We start from the raw sequence: 19093 nt of genomic DNA on the forward strand, positions 1-19093 counted from the left end.
ACAATACAAACAAGAATGCACTATAGTCATGCAAAAGTTCTATTTTATTCATAGGTGAGCCCAGAACACAGGGTCATTCGAAAAAGAAGGGTATGGAGCATTTTATCAACTAAACAGATATGCCAAGTAAAGACACAGTGCTTTGAAATCAAATGAGATTTCAGCAAGCAAAAGAATTGCATTCATTTAGCTAGAACTACACACTAGTAGACCAAAGGCAAAATATATATTTGTTCTTGGTATTGGAGAGATGGCTCACTAGTTATGTGTGCTGGCTATTCTTCCAGAGGACTAGAGTTCCCATCACAACATCCACAGAGTCCCCAGCTCAACACACACACACACACACACACACACACACACACACACACACACACACACACACACACACACCCTTCTATACAAACTACTGGACCTTCCAAGGGCCCAGGACACACACACACACACACACACACACACACACACACACACACACACACACACACACACACACACGCCCTTCTATACAAACTACTGGACCTTCCAAGGGCCCAGGAAACCAGTTGCACTCCCTGATAACTTTTTTACATATGCAGATCCCACACTTTAAAAACTTGAGCTATCACCGGATTTTCCTCAATGTCCCTACTGCCCCTTTAGGCTACCTTCCATAAACTCATCCTCACTGAGGACCCTGAGGCAGAGCCGCCCTGAGTGACTGACGTCAGGAGCGTAAGGTGCGCCAAGATGGCCGTATGGCCACGCCCAGGTCTTGCGCAGGCGTAGTTCATGGCGCGTTCCCGGAAGAGCTCAGAGGTGGGCGCAGTGTGGCTGTGGCCCGTAGTCCTTGAGGCCGTTGGCTGATGTGGAGGAAGCTATTAAGGGGAGGACCAGGTGATGAGGAAGGCTCTCTAGAGTTGTCCGGGGAGAAAGGCGGGAGCTAGGGTGCCCGGGCTCTGCGCTTCCCAGGCAGAACTCCCCATGAGGTGCTCCATAAGGAGAGGCAGTTAGCAGGGCTGACTTTCCAGGAGCGCCTGGACGCTGCATGCTCGGCTGCAGAACTGCGGGGAAGACGCGAGGACGCTGGAGGCTGCGGTGCTGGGAGAAGGGACCCGCAGAAGGCAGAGGGCCCTGTGCAGTGTGCTCTCCCGTCTGCATCAGACCCTAGGCGGTTCAGGGAATGAGTGTTTAATTTCAGAAAGTTTAGGAAAACCTCCTTGATGGGACGTCTTTGTTGTATTTGTCTCCCATAGCTTTTGTGCTTTTCAGCCTGGGCCTTCAGAGAACTTCACTAGATTGCCATCTACACTAGTGTAAGGTCTTTAGCCAAGGTAAACATGCACCTGGTGTAAAGTGTGCCATAGAAAAGAGTTTTTCTGAACTCTTTAAGTGTGAGTTTTGACCTGCTAGGATACATACAGTGAAAGAACTTATCGAGATTTTCCTAAATTATACATGAAAAAATACTTCTCTTGTTTGAAAGAGTAATGGTAGAACTGGGCAGTCTTCCATGACTTTCCAATTGGTTCTCATACTTCATTGCCTTACTGTTACTGCTTGTGTGCATGAGCAGAAGGGATGGTATTCCTGGTTTGAATTTTTACATATTTTTCTCTTTGTGTCTGTTAAAATGTATACTAATCTTAGAGCCAGCTGCTTGTTTGTTTAAATTCTGTTTAAGGTTAGAGCTTGGGTGGAGGTAGAAAATAGGAAATGAGTAGAGTTTACCTGATCCACGGTATTTTGGGTGAATCTGGCAAACAAAACAAAACAAACAAAAAAAAAATCAATACAAATGGGTTTGAGTGCATTCTTTCACACAACACATGAAGTTGTCAGTTTTCTCTTCTGAGGCAATCTATGGGTTGTGGCAGTACTAAAGTGATCAAATTGCATAGCTGAATATATGGGAAAAGTAACTGCTTTTATTATTTAGCAGAGACCTTATAGCCAAGCTTTGATTAAAGATGACTTCATTGTTCACTCAAGAAATTCACCTTTCTAAAAGACATGAAGAAATGTAAGTTTCTGAAAAAGATACTCCAAATATGGAGTGTGTGCTGGCTTTATGAGTGAAACATGTACAGAAAAAACGTGAAAATAGCATTTTTCTGACTCGAAATTTTATTGTAGATGATTTCATTGTCTCTTGACAATGAAAAGGCACAACTATGTTCTATACATCTGTATATATACTTTTTAAAAACTAATATCAAAATTCACCCTTTCTAAGCTTAACGAAAGAAATTTTTTGGTGGCAGGGGTTCTTGAACTTGCTATACAACTAAAACTGATCTTGAACCCTGATTGCAATGTCTCCTGAGTGCTTGGTGTAAGGGTAGTCATCACCATGCTTGGATTTTTCTTTTTAACTAAAAAGTTTTAAACTTTATTATTTAAAAATATTTGTGTGTGGGGGGTGTAAATTTGCATGTGTCAATACACAGGAAGCCCAGAGGAGGGTGAGAGGGTACCAGAACCCATGGAGCTAAGAGTTCCAGGCAGTTGTTTGTGCTTGATGTGGGTTCTGAGCACTAAACTCAAGTCCAGTAGAAAAGCAAGAGCCCCTTACCTTGTGATCCATCTCTCCAGCTTGGCTTTTAGTAGACTTGAAATCTTTTATCCAGGGCTGGCTTTATGTTCATGGAGCATGACCTGTGCAGTCACAGGCCTTGCATTAGCTTCAGTGTGTGAATGTCATGGTCTTTACCCACTCTACACTTGGTCCATCATATTGTATGGCTAGCCATGATCTTGTGGTTAATATTAATCTTCTTCATCCATCTGTGGGCTCTCAGATCTTCCTGTTGTTTAACTAGATACCAGGTCCTGACCTTTGGTGTTGTAATACACTAGTCCCATAAAAACAAAAATAAAATAATGTTCATCAACCTCAGGTTTTAGTTCTCCATTCAAGATATCCCTACAAAACAGTGTTCTTTGAGAACCTTCATGACTTACTTATTACTTTGCTGTATACCACTGATGTATTTTTAATCATTGTACATAATTTCTTATTTATCATTTAAGGAACCCAAAAATTTATAAAATGTACAAAAAACTTTTCAAGTGCATTATATATAATAACGTAGTTAAAGAATGTACTCATAACTTTTCATCTTTCTTCAAACATTGGTTTACCTTATGAGCGTGCATGCATGCATGCATGCTGCCTCTCACTCATATATCAAACCATCATCTTTCTCTTGGAAAAAGAGATAAAAAATATTTTTATTGCTTCTCCAAACATATGGAAGTTTAACACAATTCTAAATGTGTAACATGAGATTCAGGGGTACTGAAGTGTTAAGCAGAAGGTTTCCTATAGCAAGTTATAGCAATGTATATGTGTGGGGAGGTATATATAACTATGTGTACAAGGAGATATGTATTACAGTTTGCATTTTCACCAAAAATTACATATCTTCAACACTCTAAAATAATTTCAAAAGACCACAGAGGCTAAAAAAGAGAGACATGTACTTATGGCATATAGGAAGTATATGTTAACGAAAATAAAAATAATTTTATCCAGATTGACAAGACATAGTAAACTATCTAGTCTTCATTGTCTCAGCTGATAAAATAATTGGCTTTCAATAATGGGTCATAGTTGAGGTGAGATGCAGTTAAGAAAGAAATGTTACATATTGGTCAAGCAATAAAATGTTTGCTTTTCAATTTTTTCCTCTCTATATAAACTTTACTTGTTTTTTTTTCAGAGTATCACAAAGATTAATGTTACTTCAGAAAATGAAGAATAATTTTGGAGATCAAAACACAGAAAGGGCATGTCTCCTTCAAGCCACTGAGACTGCTTCCAAAAGGAACCTCAGACTCTTGCAGGTATTTCCATGGCGGGTATAGATGCTTTCCCCTTTCCTAAGGTATTTGCATGCATCTTATGAGTTTGATTCACATCATTTCTTTGTTTTTAGCAACAAGCAGAATTAATGAGCCAGTGTCTTTTTCAAGCCTGTGTTAGTTGGGCAAATAGCATATGGATTCTTGCTTTTTAAAAATGAAAAAAATTGAAGTTTACATAAGCTAAATATTTTCTGTCAACCAAAAAAAAATCAATGACGACAGGAAGAATATTAAGGTCACCTTTGTGCAAGAAGAAGCAGAAAGTGTATCCTTACATTTTCATATTCTTCCATTTCAAGGGAGGACCCCCAAAGACCTTAAGCTGTGATGTGTTTAGATCCAACTCAAATACTAAACAGCACAAAAACATGAAGCATTTGATTTTGCCCAACTATCGCACAGTAAACACACAGAATTCACCGTGTGAGAGCTTACTTCTAAGACTCCTTGGATGGTTATAGAGTAGGTGGTCAAAGTGTATGATTGCACAGGGCCTCACCATTTGGCCACTGTGCCCATTTGGAATAAAATCATATGTGTAACATTTTTGGCTGCTTGCTATACTGTGCTTCCAGAATTGTGTGGCTTCATCCATAATTAAAACCCTAGAGTTTGCTTCCATTCAAGCTTCCAAGAGATCCTATGACTAAAACATTTGGTAGTAAGACTATATTATTTAAGTTATAAAGCAGTGTTGTCAGTTTTTTATTGTTAAATATTTTCATCGATAGGCATGATACAGCTATCTTCTATCCTCACTACAGGATAAAGGGAGAGGAAAATTCAGTTATCTTCTCAGCTTCTGGCAGTTTGATCCACAGTAATTTAAGTCACAGCCATAGTGCTACCAAAGCATTCTATATTGCCATATGTCTTACTTGCCCAATGGTGTTAACAATATTTATTTTTAAATGGAAATATATAGGGTATTCTGGAAATTGCTGTGAAAAGTTAGAGAAACTAAATTGGAAAACTTGATTGCCACTACCTGTAGCAAGTGATGGGATATTTGGTTTTCAAGTATTTTCCTTTTAATGAGCAAGCATTTGATGAATGCCTAGAGCTAAAGCAGAGATAGCAAAGTAAGGATAAAACAAGATTCTTGCTTCAAGGAAGCTACAGATAGATGACGTCAGAGTGTGTGAGCTTTTCATTACAAACAACCTATGCTTAATGTGATCAAATACTAAATTACACGGAATAGAATGCAGACTATGAAGATTAAGAGTAAAATGTGCTTGAGAGCTTCTTTAGTATAGACATTTTCCCCACCTTTCCAATACTTTTGCATGAATTTATGATTTGGCTTAATTTGTATGTTCTGACTATTACACATAATTAATGAGACCTAACTGATGCAAAAATATTCGTAGAGATGTGTGAAATGAAGCTGAACCTCATTTGTGTTTAAATAGTCAAAATAGTCCACTGGATTCTTAAATAAAAACAGTCAAAAGCAAAAAGATGAATGGCCCTATTAATGGTCAGTGGGATTATATTCTAACAAGCTTGAAAATTTGCAGGAAACAAAGTTGGGTATGTTCAGAGACTACAATGATTTGAACAAACAATATCCTCCAGGAGTTTGTGTATTTGAATACTTGGTCTCCACTTAGTGGTGCTGTTCAGGGAGGTTTTGGAACTTTTAGGAGCTATAGCTTTGCTAGAGGAAGAATGTGTCTGGGGCTAGACTTTTAAAGTGTGTAGCCTCACTTCCGGTTTGCACTCTGCTTCCTGTGTGCAACTGATATGTGATGTCTAAGCTCCCTGCTATAGCCACTTGCTGCCGTGCCTTCCCTCCATGGTATAGTCTTACTCCTCTGGAACCAGAAGCCAAATAAACTCTTCTGTAAGTTGCTTTTTTCATGGCATTTCATCTCAGGAACAGAAAAAGTAATTGATACAAGAACCAAAGAATATGAGGCTTAAAATATAATGGTAATGTAGTACTAAGTTCCAAGAAGAACACAGACTTTCATAAGAAATAAACAGAGGCTGGCAAGATGGCTCTGCATGAAAAGCACTTGCCACCAAGCCTGAAGACCTAAATTGGATCCCCAGGACCCACATTATTGGAGAGAACTGATTAATACAAGTTGTCCTTTGGCCTCCATATGTAAGCTATGGTATGCACACGCCCATACATATTCACATGTGAATATTTATGAAAGATTGATTTTCTACTTAGATGATTCAGGAATAGGGAAATAGGATAGAGAAAAATCTCAGTGATTAGGAGCACAGGCTTCTCTTCTAGAGGACCAGGTTCAATCTTCAGTACCTACTTGGTGGTTCACAACCATCCATAACTCCAGTTTCAGGGGATCTGATGCCTCTTCTGACTGACCCTAGAGAGTTCTTACCTACATAGACATACATGCAATCACAATCACCTAAATGAATAGAGAAACTATTCTTGACATTAATAGAGGTAAGGAGAGAAGCTAAAAAATAGTCATCAACCCAGTTTCCTTATTTTTTATATAAAACTTAGTTTTATGTAAAGTACAGTTTATATTTTATGTATGTTTATATAAGGCTCATATCTTTATTTTATAATAGATTAGGTTCATTAAGTGCATTCTAAGTTGATTTTCAAATCATGGTCCATGGGTATAATCCACAAGTTCAGGGACATCAGTGGATAAAGAAAAGAAGACACTGGCTTTATAGCTGAAGGAAATGAGTTTAGTATGCTGGATTTTTCCCTGACTGTCATAGTGAAAAGAAACAAAAAAGACAAAATGCTTGTCTTCATAGTATCCTACTCATTTATTGAGCAGTTGCTGCATCATTAGCATGGTGACTGCTGCTGGACATGATTTGTGTCCTGTCTATTTTATACACTTTAGTTACATATGCATTTTAAAATCCTGTGTTGCTTTAATTTTTTTTAAAATTCAAAAGCAGTATTAATGTTATCAATATAGAAATCATTGTATAAAAGTAAGATAAATAGAATTTGATTACTATATAATACTATGTTGTGAGATATTTTCTGGGGAGATGGGGTGCTAGAGAATAAACCCAGGCCATCGTGAGTGCTAAATACACACTATCAGAGAACTACTTCCCATTTCCAAAGAGAGCTTTTGTGTGTAGAGGGAATGAGGTCTGGGAGAGTGGGGATTAAACCCAGGATCTTTTACATGCCTGCTAAGCAATCATTCCACTGCTGGACTACATCCCTAGCCCTTATTTTACTTTTTTTTTTGGGGGGGGGAGTTAGCACATATTCTTATGATGATCATAGAACAAACAGTTTGTGGAAGAGTTTTCTCTGTCCACTATGTGGGTTCTGGAGATTGATTGACTCAGGCTTGTCAGGCTTAGCTCTAAGTGATTTTACCCATTGACCCTCCACTGGCCTACTTTTCATTTTGAATAGAGTCTACATTTCCTAGGCTGCGCTTAAACTTACTCTGTTTCCTATATAGGCAATGAATGTAAAAAGTAATTCTCCTGCCTCATCTCCTGTGTAGCTGGGAATACAGGCCTGTGCCACTAGGCCCAGTTTATGGGAAAGACATTAAATAGCGTGTATACTACATTAGATTCTTACTGAAAGGTTAAATATTCTTTTTTACATTGTTTTTCAGTGGTTTAAAAATAGATAAAAGTGAAGTTACCCTCTCTTTTCCTTTCAACCTTCCCAGATGCCACAATCTGGCCTAAGTATTTAAAGAGTGTAGTAAACCATAGTATAACTACTTCCAATACTTTGTCAAGAACAGGGTAGGTTCCCTCTAGGGCAGGTACCTTCAAGGAACCTACAGCTTATAGATGGTGCCGTTAAAATGTGTTCAGTGACAACAACACTAACCCAAGTAAGACCTCTCTTGCTACCCATTATTTGACAGTCCTTAGGTCTTCTGACTGGTGGAATAAACATTAACAAGGGGTCAGCCTCTTTTGAAAAGGATGATTGACCAACATTTTATGTTGTATGGCTGTTTTCAAGGAAAAACACCAAATATTATGAGTTTAGTAAAACTGGCATGTTAGAGATTCAAAAGTCAACAGCATTCCTATGCTACAGCTAGAAAATTCATGAAATCATATTTACATCTGCAATACAATTCTAGCTCCTTAGGAATTCTTCCTTGCTATTCATGATAGTATAAAGATATGTATTACACTAAAATGTGATATTTAAGGGAAAATTTAAGAGGATACAAATGACCTCATTCTCATGGGGAAACTCTTGTTACTAAGTTACTTATACATCTGTTTAGATCCCAACAAAATTTGCAATGGATGTGATAACATGTCTGTAAAGTCATTTGGGAAAAATAAACTACATATCCGCATGTGAAGACAGAAGTGGGACCAACAGGAGGGAAGGAAGACACAAATAAAGACAAAATATAGTGCCATGTATGTGTGCAAATACCCTAACAAAGTCCACTACTTTGTATGCTAACTTTAAAATTATTTTTTAAAAAGCAGTATCAAGTGTCAGAGAATTTTTTTTAAAGGAGGCATAAGGAAACAACTAATTGATCAAATATTTGACATATTAGTTAATGAACTGCATATATAAAAAGACAGTCCTGAGTCAAATTTTAGTCAATAAATGCCACAAAAGATCACAGACTTAGAAAATGCAGGCTGAGTACTATTCCCAAGTATTAAATAGAAATCAGTCTTAAAAACAAGCATGATTGGTGTGCATTTGGAGGAGAGGAAGGATGTTGTTTGTTTGTATAAATAAACTTCTGTGTTATAAAGTACACTCCTTCCTTACCTCTTAGAAAATTAAGCCTTCTGGCAGAAAGACCATTCTGTGGTTATAGAAGATGGGCAAGCCCTGAAAGACAACATAGGATAGGAAAGCATCACAATCAGGAATAGAGTGAGAACCTCTACTGAGGGTAGGCTAGGTTAATGGCTGTAGTATTAAGAGTGGAAATCTAGAAACCCCATTAAGTAGAGTTTTATGTTTGGGGCAACGCACTTCAGTGTTCATGATCATGGACTAGAAGTGTCCTAAAGGCTATGGCTATAATTCCATCACTCAGAGGCACCAGCAGGGAGTTGTTACAAATTCCAAACCAATCTCATCAATGAAGCAAATTTTGGCTAGCCAAGGTAACACAGCAATACTCTTAGAAAGAAAGAAAATTCAAATTTGTGTTTAAGCTATTTTATTCCTTCTCATTTGACTTCTAATTTTTATTTGTTTAAAGAAAATCTGCCCCATATCAGTTACCTAATTACATACAGTTAATGTAGGAAACAGTATACTGAATACTTGTGAATTTAGTCATTTTTGTTTTTCAGAGATGGAAATTGAATCTAGTCCCTGTACATGTTAGACAATCACAGCCATATTTCCCTTTTTTTTTTTTTTTTTTTTTTTTTTTTTTTAAGATTTGAGTGCAGGTGCTTGTGGAGGCCAGAAGGGGGCATCTGATCCCCTGGAGCTGGATTTATAGGCACTTGTGGGATACCTGATTTGGGTGCTAGGAACCAAACCACTGAGCCCCTCTGCACTTCATTTTTAAACTGGCCAGTTTCCCACCATTCCTCCAGGGTGACTTGTGAGGTACTGTTTTGCTTTTAATTTTCTGAGATTTGAAATGTTTCAGTTCTTTGTGACTTTCCATACTCAGATTACGCCATTCTTACCAAATGGAAATTTCTCCAAGTTAGTCCTGAATGTCTTAGCCATATAGTAACAGTCTTGTTTTCGATAGTTTCCTCTCTTTCTGACCTGATGAGTTCTTGCGGTTTCTGTACTTGCCATCCAGACTTGGAATTGGTCATTGCTTCAAGGAGCTTTGGCTCCTTTTGGCAAGAAATATATTTAGAGCTCTCAATCTGGGCACTGGAACTATTTATTGCAACTTCTTTGATTTTCCTTTTTAAGATAAGATACAACAAGTGTCCCTATCAGTAATTCCAATTCAGCCAAAGGATTGCAAGGCGAGGTTTTTAACTTAAAACCATTGAATTTTTTTTGGGGGGGGGAACTAACTTTTCCCCCTTATACCAGAAATCTCAGTCCTGAACTGTGATGTCTCACACCTGTAATCCCAGTACTTGGAAGGCTGAAGCATGACTGCTGTGATTTTGAGGCAAGCTTGAGCCACAGTGAATCCTTGTTTAAAAAACTCAAATGCTTGGTCCCAAGGAGCTCCCCAATACCAGCATACCTGTATGCAATAGTCTCCCTGGTCATATGCTCCAGGACTTCCCAGCAGACATAGGAAACCATGGATAATGTCAATTCCTGTGTACACTGCTCTCCCTTATATTTGCACACCTGTAGTGGGGCTGACTTTGTAAGTAAGGCACAGAAAAGAATTAGCAACAATAAAGTAGAATGGTTATATTCTAATGAAAACTGGGTGGATGCAGTCTGAAGATGTTATATTGTACTCACCTTTCCTATGATGTAAAATTGTGCCTCTGTGATAACATGAAAGTGAGGTGAGTGACCCAGTATTTGCCTACTACATGCTGATTACTTAGATACAAGCTCCATGATACCTCAAAGGCCAATCTAACATATCCCAGACAACTGCAAGTGATCAATGTAGCATATATACTGGGCGTGTACTGGCAAAGATATTGTATACAGCCCAGGCAGAACAGAGAAGGAAGTCATGAAATTTCATTATGCCTCGCAGAATGATACACAATTTAAAACTTACCAGTTGCTTATTTGTGTTGTAATGTTCAAGATAAAGATTGATACCAAGGCTTCATCCATGCTGTGCTAGCACTGTACTAGTAAGATGCACCCTTAGCTCCCATCTTTCAGTTTGATATCTACAGCCCACTATTAACCATGGAAACAGAAACTGGATAGCAAAACCAAGCATGAGAGCAAGTACAGCATTGTCTCAGTCTTGTGATACAGACATTACTACTGATACCATTCTGACCACCAGAAGTGCTTTGAGGTAAGATACTATTGACTCTAGGGCTTTCTTTCCAGGGAAGTTTAGCATTACTATGCTCAGCAGCCAGCTAATGGTTATACCACCACCAACACAGTACATCTTTTTCACTTGGTTGACAATACCTGATGCTTGATTTTTCATGTTATGTAACTAGTCTATTGGCAGATCTTTACAATGAAGTAGTAATTTATAGGCATCTAAGTCTAGTCTGCTTTTGCTCTCCCCTTTTGCCTTTTTCCCTTTAAGTTTCTGAGTTTGGTCAGGAAACTTTGGTATTGTGGCTATCCATTCATTGATTATTTATGTGCACATAAAAGTTTTACACTATACCTCTGGCCATGTGTATGGCTGTCAAAGAGGAGGCCTTGTATGGAAATTTCAGGCTATAACTTAGTACCGAATGTGCTAATCAAATTGTGGTCTTTTTGTTCATTTGTCTTACTGCAGTCCTGCAAAGGGAAGTCACACTTCGTCCTGTTTACTAAGTATCAACTGTTTTTGAGGTACATGAGGATAAATTTCAAGTGGTTGTTTAACCAACAGATCAATCCTAGGACAGTTACAAAATAAAACAAGATATTCTCTTAGCACAATTCAAAGGAAGTACTTGGTGAGCTGTTGAGTGACTAAATTAGTAATAAGAGCATGACATTGGGAATAAAGTGGAGACAATGAAAGGCATCCTTAGACAACAGAGAGCTTTGTGGTCCTGCTAGCAAGGAGTAAGGTGGCATGATGATGGAGCATGCACCAGGGGCACCTGGCTATTGAGACCCAGTAACACTCAGCCCACTTAACAAGGGGCTTTACCCAGTGGAGAAGGGAGTGGTGGGGTAGAAGCCTAGCCCTCATCTACAGTAGCGCTTGAAGCTCTGTAAGAGGCAGTCACAAAGGGAGACAGAGTAAACACAGGAAGCAAGATGTCATACATCTTGAGAAAGCCCATGCCAAGGCAGCCATGGAGGAGGTTGAGGTCAGCAGAGCATCTGAGAGCTGAGGAAGCTTTCAGTGATGTGGTGGTGTGGGTAATGCTACCAGGATCTGCCTCTGCTGATGTTGCTTTTTTGTTTACACATGTACTTGTCTGTAAAAAATACTCAGTGTCCCTATTTCCTGTCTTCAGAAAAATCTTGATAATATCAGAGCTAAGAGTCACACAGATCTGCCACTGACAGGAACAGTGGACCTGTTCTTAGAGTCCTGGAAGAAGCAATGGGATGATTTTGTGTTTTATTTACTAACAATGAAATAAAAGTTTCATAAAGCTTGTGAAATCTCAGTAAAAATCAGAGAAGAGTCAGACGTCTGTACCATCATGGCATCATCATGTATCTTTAGCATGTGTCATAGCTGTAAACTTATGGTAAGGGATAGACATGCTAACATCAGCTTTTGTATCCCTAAATTGTGTATTTTTTTTTTCCTTCAAATCACCTTCCCCTAGACAGCAGGTGCATTAATGGTTGTGCAACTTTGGGGAGTCCCTTTAGGGAATTTCCTGTTTTTCTTTTTACATTTCACACCCATCCCTTGCTCCCGCCGCTACCATCTGCTATCTTTTTTCTCCTGTTCAGCATTGGCTTCTTCACACCCCACTCCCACGCCCTCTTCCATTTCTCTCCGTCTGTCCAACAGCCCTCTACTTAGATTGCTCTGATGCGTGTACATGGATCAAGGGAACTTTTTGCTAGCAAGCAATTCACTAAGACCAAGGGAGACACAGATTTGTTAAACCTTGCACCCAGACCTCTGTGAACTTAACATAGTAAAAGTGCTCTAAACAGCATCAGTGCAGGTTTGGGGAACATTAACCAGAATCAAATGTTTCTGTAACAATATCCAGAACCCTGCTTTTCTGCACACGTTTAAGGTGTGTAGAGAAGAAAAATTATACCAGGTTAAGCTTAATTGCCCTGCTGCCTTTACAACCATAGAAGAAAATATACTTATCTTGAAATTAAGCCACAAATTTAAGTATGGTTCTTGAATGTTATTCTCTGAGTGATGTACTGCCTGTCAATGCCACTTCCTATTGGTGAATGCCATCCACTAAGCAATTTGCTGCCTGGCAATGACTCTTCCCACTGGTGAAGGCCACGTACTAAGCAATTTATTGCCTGAAAATGACACTTTCCACTTAAATTAGCATTAAAATCCAGTCCTAAAGATCTGTAGGTGCCCACAGCCTGGGGGCTACAAGGATAGTTATGATACAGCCCAACACAGAATTGCAAACTTTTACTCTTAAGCTGTCATAAGATGAGAGCAGGGTAACTTGATTATGTAATTCTCAAACATGAACTGTGTAGGTGATAATAGTGTTTCAAAATGTCAGAAAGTTAGCTGTGTAGTAGCATATTTAAAAACAAAACATTACAAAGTAGTAAAGTAATTCATTGACAGCCTTAACTATGTGGAACATTTCCATGGTGTAGCATTCTAAAATATAATACTGATAAAATATGTGCCATTAATATGCTAGCCACATCAGCTGCAGAGACTGCACTCTTCATTGCATAGTGTGAGTCTGAATAGCTAGTGTATTATCTCCGTGCATCATTACTTTGCCTGTTTTAAGGTGATCTAAAAGCTCATGTAATTTATGTTCTGATCATTTTTTGCTGGGCTGACTTTTGTCCCAGAGACTCCTTATGTAGTTTAGACTGGCCTTAAACTCAGCCCTCCTGCAATAGCCTCCCATGTTCTGTGGTTATGGGCATGTTTCACCACATCCAACCCTGAGCATTTTTAAAGGAAGCACTTTTTCCCCCCAAGTAATTTCTGTTGCTTGCCAGTTATTCAAAGTAAAAAGGTAGAATATAGTGCTCCTATGTTAAATAAATACCCTGCATGAGTGGAAGTGGGTTAATTGATCTGTAATCAGGTCTCCTACCTCTGTGTTCCTCTATCATGTATAACCTCACTGAGGTGAGAGATTTGGGTTACAAGACACTGGGGGGTGTAGGTGCCATTTATGTTGTAGGTAAACACACTTCAGTTTTAAATGCTGGTGTCTGTTATAGGACATAGAAGCTGCAGAGAAGTCCTTACAGACCAGGCTTAAGCCACATCCACAGCCTGCGGTACGTTCTCTTGAGGTAAGGCCCCCAGTTAACTGTAACAAAACAACTGTAAGTTCCCTACCAGTTAAATAAGGGCTACCTACACAGCTGTATTGCCCAGGTTTACTTTGTCAGGAAATAAGCAAGAAGGGTTTGGCTAATATTTTTATGTCCATAGTACAATATTTTATATACAGCTGGTAATTAAAGCATATCTTGATGAAAAGAATGTATCTGATTCACATCTAGTTTTGTATATGTATGTGCATGCATGTGTGCACCACATGTACATATGCAAGTGCACATGTATGCACTCATGTGGTACATATGTGGAGGTCAGAGACTGCCTTCAAGAGCTGTTCCTTTCCTCCCATCATGTGGGTTCTGGGGATCAAACTCAGGTCATCAAGTTCAATGGCAAGTCTATTAACCTGCTAAGCCATCCATTTCTCTAATGGAATGATGTTTTTAACATTTGAAATATTCAGTCATATACACAGATCTGTCTCTATCCCCCCCAATACACACACACACACACACACACACACACACACACACACACACACACTTTGTAAAATAATCGCCTAGTTAGAGCTGCCCTTATGTGCGTGGATGTGAGGCATTCCCTGGAGCGTGGCAAACCTACCAGCTACCACATCCTCAACAAAGCGTGAGTCTCTTTCTCTCTCTACCAGTAGTTTTTTAAAGTGTGTCATGGGGTCTGGAGCATATATACCCCATCTATGCCAGGCTTTTGACTAGCTTGACCTTGTGTAGGTAACCACAGAAGCTGTGTGTTCATGACTGTGATAGTCATGTCATGTCCAGAAGACATTGTTTTGGAGCACTCATTGCCATCCTCCGACTTCTATATTCTTTCTGCATCCTTTTCTAATGAAATTGTCCTGCAGAGGTAAACAGTGTCACTCTGAAACAGAGTTTTCAAATGAAAATTGGATAACTTCCTGTGAGTTATTGTTCAAGAAGCCTTAGAGGTCTCCAAGACAACAAAACATATTACTATTGCCATCACTCTTGGTTACTTACCATAAATGTATGGTAAGACTCTGTTGCTGATGACACCATACACTTGGCTTCCAGACATAGAGGAATGAATTTCTAACCCTTCTGGGTAGGTTTTATAGTGTTAGAAGGTGCTGTAGCGCCTTCTGGAGAGAAGAGACATGGATGGTCTTCTCTAGTGATGAACATTACATGCTACAGAACCAATCTGCCAGTCAAGATGTGCCTGTTTCTGTAGTAGTATCACAACTATTGTGAGGGCAGCTAACTACATCCTGTTCCACAGGGTGGGATTTTTCACCTAATACTGAAATCCTAGTCAAAGCTACATGACTATAGAAGTTGTAGTTCCTAGAGTGTTGTTATTTTGCTAAATGGCCATGCTGTCAAATTGTCTTCCAAATATTTATGAGTATACCCCTAGACCTTGGCTGCAGTCATCCTTGGTCAAAGAAACTTCTCTCTGCAGTAGGCAGAAATCAGTACAGAAGCAGAACTGGTCACATTGCTGAGAATGAGAGACTAAGTGCTCATCCCTAACTGGGACATCAATATTCCCTAACCAGGGCTCAGGGAACAGAGAACAGAAATAATATAAAACATCTTGTCTTCTCATTCTTGTCACATTGAAGCAACTGCTCTGTTGAATATACTGTGACTCCTGAGTGACAGCATGTATAGCCAAGGAGTACTTGTTGGAAATATAAGGAGTCCCTTGCCTAGGGTGTGGCAAAAGCTTTTCAGATGCATATTACTAGTACAGCTGGTGGAAGACTGAGGCAGGAGACCTCTGTGAGTCTACTACACAGTGAGAGAATTAAAAAAGAAAGATTTTTAAAAAGAGAGAGAGAGAGAGAAGAAATAAATATCTATCATTGTGCTTACCATGCAGTGCAAAAAGCTGTATTAGCTCAGTTTCCAGAAGCAGATTGGGGAGATGGTTGAAAAAGGGAGCCACACTTAGTCTATGGATGTTTGTGTTGGGTGGGAATCCACTACATATAGAATAGTTTCATTTTCTACTTCTAATGAGCTTTCTCAGATGTCATTTTCCTTTTTGCCCAACTGGGGATAAGAATAGATTCAAAAGTGAGGCTGAGAATCTGCCCCTCAATTTTCTGTGTCATTTAGGGTAACGAAAAAACGATGATCAAATGCAGAAAAACTCTGGCACAAAGTTGTGCATTGGGTATGCCCTCCTTTGTTGAATTCACCAATGCCTTATTTTAGCATATACAGGGCCCACACAATAGTGGTTAATTCAGCCGTGAATGGCACAGAAGCCCCCTGTCTCTGGCCTTGGATGGTATTCTGAGCTTCTCTGGCACAATAGGGTAACTTTTAAGTATGTCAGGCTGTTTCTGAGACCACATGGACAGATGTCTAGATATTAAGAGTCTCTCACACCATGTTCAAACAGCAGAACCACTGTATGCATTCCTGGCACTATCTGACTAAGAGTAGAATTACCCCCCAAAAAACTGATGGTGTTGATCCAACAGAAAATGCCATCCTGTGGTGCAAACTCTGACCTCCTTGGCAACCACTCCAAGTCCATCAAAGCTTCTCCACACAGTGTAGCAGTACTACTTGGATTTCTATAGCCTGTAAACCACAGCAGTCAGACATATACAGCATCTTGACTTGCAAGTCATTTCCATCAAAATGGGTATGCCATGTTAGTTATTCTGTTATTATAAAAGTCTGAAGACCTGGAGAGATGGCTCAGCAGGTAATAGCACTTGCTACAGAAGCACGAAGACTCAAGTTTGAATCCCAGCACCCACCTAAAAAGTCAGGTGTGGCCCTGCATGCCTGTAACCCCAGAGCTTCAGGGGTGAGATATGGGAAGATCACCACTGGGGTTTGCTGGCTGCTAGACTAGGTCCAGGATCAGAGAGGTGCTGTCTCAAAGGAATTAGGTAGGAACTGATAGAGGGGCCTCCTCTATACGCACACATGTGCACATACATCAGACACATACACCACATTTGTACACATACACACAACTTTAAGAAAAATCACTATTTGTCTTGTTAAGTATTCTTTTAAAAGATAGGTGGGTACATAATATCCCAGGCACCTGAGGAGCTCTTTACATTTTAGTTACATTCCTATTCTTGTGTTCAGGTCATAGCATCTCCTGTGAGTTCTGAAGATCTGTTCATGTATAATCTTTTGTGATCATTTCCATGTGGATAATCCAGGTTATGGAATGGAGAAGAGTAAACACAAAATTTAATAATAGGTACCATAAATGACAGTACTGTTAATAATCACAAAGCTGGCCACAAGAGGGCGTGTAAAATCACAATAAAAATTAAAACCTTAGTTCTACCAGGCTTTGGTTCACTGAGAAATTTAAAAATTAACACTAGTAAGTAGCCAGGTTTTTATTTTTTTCCTAAAATTAACATAAAATGTTCTGTAGATGAAATGTACTCTACATATATGTGTGTGAGAGTAAGTACATGCACACATACTCACTGAAGATAATAAATATTTAGATTATTATGGGGAGCTGAGTTGAATGGTTTGCTATGCTTTCTTACTTTGGTTTTTGTTTTGTTTTGTTTTCCAGACTCGTTACTGGGCATCAGTAGAAGAACATGTCCCCAAATGGGAACAGTTCCTTTTAGGAAAAGCACCATATCCAGTTGGTGGTGAAAATCAAAATGAGGCAGGATGCACCATTCAAAACGAGGCAAAGTGATAACTTCTTCACATATTACTCAGAACACAAAATCAAAAACAACAACAACAACAAAAAAAACCCAACTATCTGATAAAACTATGTAAGTCATGGCAGGGACTTTAGGGAATAAATGTGCTTTGTGTTATTGCAATGTCAGTATGAGAGTCCACTAAAAGTCTCAGGTTAGACTAGTTCAGGGTTGTAGATTGAAAGTGTCTAAAACGAATGGTAAGATAGAGTGTTTGTTAAAGTATTAGATCAGTGTTGTGTGTGTTTAAAACATTCACCCTCATCATTACTCACCATGGGAACAGGCACAAGGCACAGCTTTGCTTACGAGGATAAAAGTCTACCTTGCTTAGCTGCTCCTGTCCAGTACGGTGATCAGAAAATGGATTCACAGGATCAGGTGCCTCAGACAGACTTCTCTGAGATTTTATCTATAAAGGATTCAATATGTATGTAGCCTGTTTCAGGACTGCTCAGTATGGTTTTGAAAAAGACCTCTTAGAGCTAGACATAGAAATGGCTACTGAATTCTGACTGGCTTGAAGACTCCCAACCTTGTGAAAACAAATAACCTCACTTGCCCTCCTCCCTCCTTTCTATTAACATCCTCTTTAAACTTAAAAATACTCTAACTGTGGAGGCAGCTTCTGGGGAAGTTGTCTGCACGTCATTGCAGTGAACTATTCTGAACTGCAAACTTGTGGTTTTGTCGTCGTGTTTCAAAAATTATTCTTCCTTATATTTGTGTTGTCTTTGAGACAGAGTTTCACTCCATAGCCCAAGCTGGTCTTGAAGTCACAGCAATCCTCCTGCTTTAGCTTCTGAGCGCTGGGATTACAGGTATGAGCCCCTGCACTCAGGTCATTTGTGTTTTTAAAAATAGACAATGGGATGAGTTAAAACTTACACAGGCCCTCCCTTCAATACAAAATTAGCCAAGCATCCACTGTGGAACACGTCCCTTGTTCACTGCCATCTTGGAAATGTCCTGTTGAGTGGGTGTTGGTGTGGGTAACAATAACATTGTTTTCATAATATGTGCTGGCAGATTAGCACACTTCTCTGCAGTGTTAACAGTTGTAATTAAGGAATAAACAGCACAGGGTGTCAGTCCGATGACAATTTCATCTATAGTGTCACAATACAAAATGTCACAAAATATTAGAGCTGTTATATAGCTATAAAAAGTACCAGCTTAAAGCTGAAGGCATCTTTAAGAGAGAAGACAGAGGAAGGAGGAAATAGGAAGGCTGACTTAGCGGCCAGACAATTTTATACATTCTCAAGACTGTCATGAAAACAAATTGATAATTTTTTTCTGTTACATTACAGTTTGGGCTCCAGCCATCCAGTTGATTTAGCAGGAAAATGCAGGTTTCTTAGCAGCTCCAAATTGGTAAACAGATTTAAATGTAGGAAGGAACATGAGGAAGGTTTTTTTTTTTGTTTTGTTTTGTTTTGTTTTTTTAAGCATCCAGTCTCCCAGCATATGCACATAAGAAGGTGAACGAAGCAACGTGAAACCTATTTCTCTTTAGTCAAGTGAA

General features: G+C 39.2%; 1 protein-coding gene across 6 annotated transcripts; it reads left to right on the plus strand.

Annotated features, from left to right (window-relative positions):
• The first annotated feature begins 732 nt into the window (after window positions 1-732).
• CUNH3orf14 (chromosome unknown C3orf14 homolog) lies at window positions 733-17594 on the plus strand. 6 transcript variants are annotated; one of them, XM_051206847.1, is made up of 5 exons: window positions 733-795; window positions 1919-1999; window positions 3702-3825; window positions 13781-13855; window positions 17424-17594. In XM_051206847.1, exons 2-5 carry the CDS (start codon window positions 1947-1949, stop codon window positions 17553-17555), a joined length of 384 nt encoding a protein of 127 aa, XP_051062804.1. In that variant the 5' UTR covers window positions 733-795; window positions 1919-1946; the 3' UTR covers window positions 17556-17594. The 6 variants fall into 6 exon arrangements, with proteins under 6 accessions (XP_051062804.1, XP_051062807.1, XP_051062803.1 ...); XM_051206850.1 differs by having other exon boundaries at window positions 738-795; window positions 1916-1999; XM_051206846.1 differs by lacking the exon at window positions 733-795 and adding an exon at window positions 813-873 and having other exon boundaries at window positions 1916-1999.
• Window positions 17595-19093: the final 1499 nt, after the last annotated feature.

This window comes from Phodopus roborovskii, unplaced genomic scaffold, assembly GCF_943737965.1.
Source record: "Phodopus roborovskii unplaced genomic scaffold, PHOROB, whole genome shotgun sequence".
Classification (NCBI taxonomy): Eukaryota; Metazoa; Chordata; class Mammalia; order Rodentia; family Cricetidae; genus Phodopus; species Phodopus roborovskii.

Bases quoted from the DNA above. Each gene is read 5' to 3' on its own strand.
- CUNH3orf14 (XM_051206847.1), top strand. From the start codon at position 1,947: ATGACTTCATTGTTCACTCAAGAAATTCACCTTTCTAAAAGACATGAA. The intron at 3,826-13,780 runs GTATTTCCATGG...TGTCTGTTATAG, and splicing joins GGAACCTCAGACTCTTGCAG to GACATAGAAGCTGCAGAGAA. The intron at 13,856-17,423 runs GTAAGGCCCCCA...TTTGTTTTCCAG, and splicing joins CTGCGGTACGTTCTCTTGAG to ACTCGTTACTGGGCATCAGT.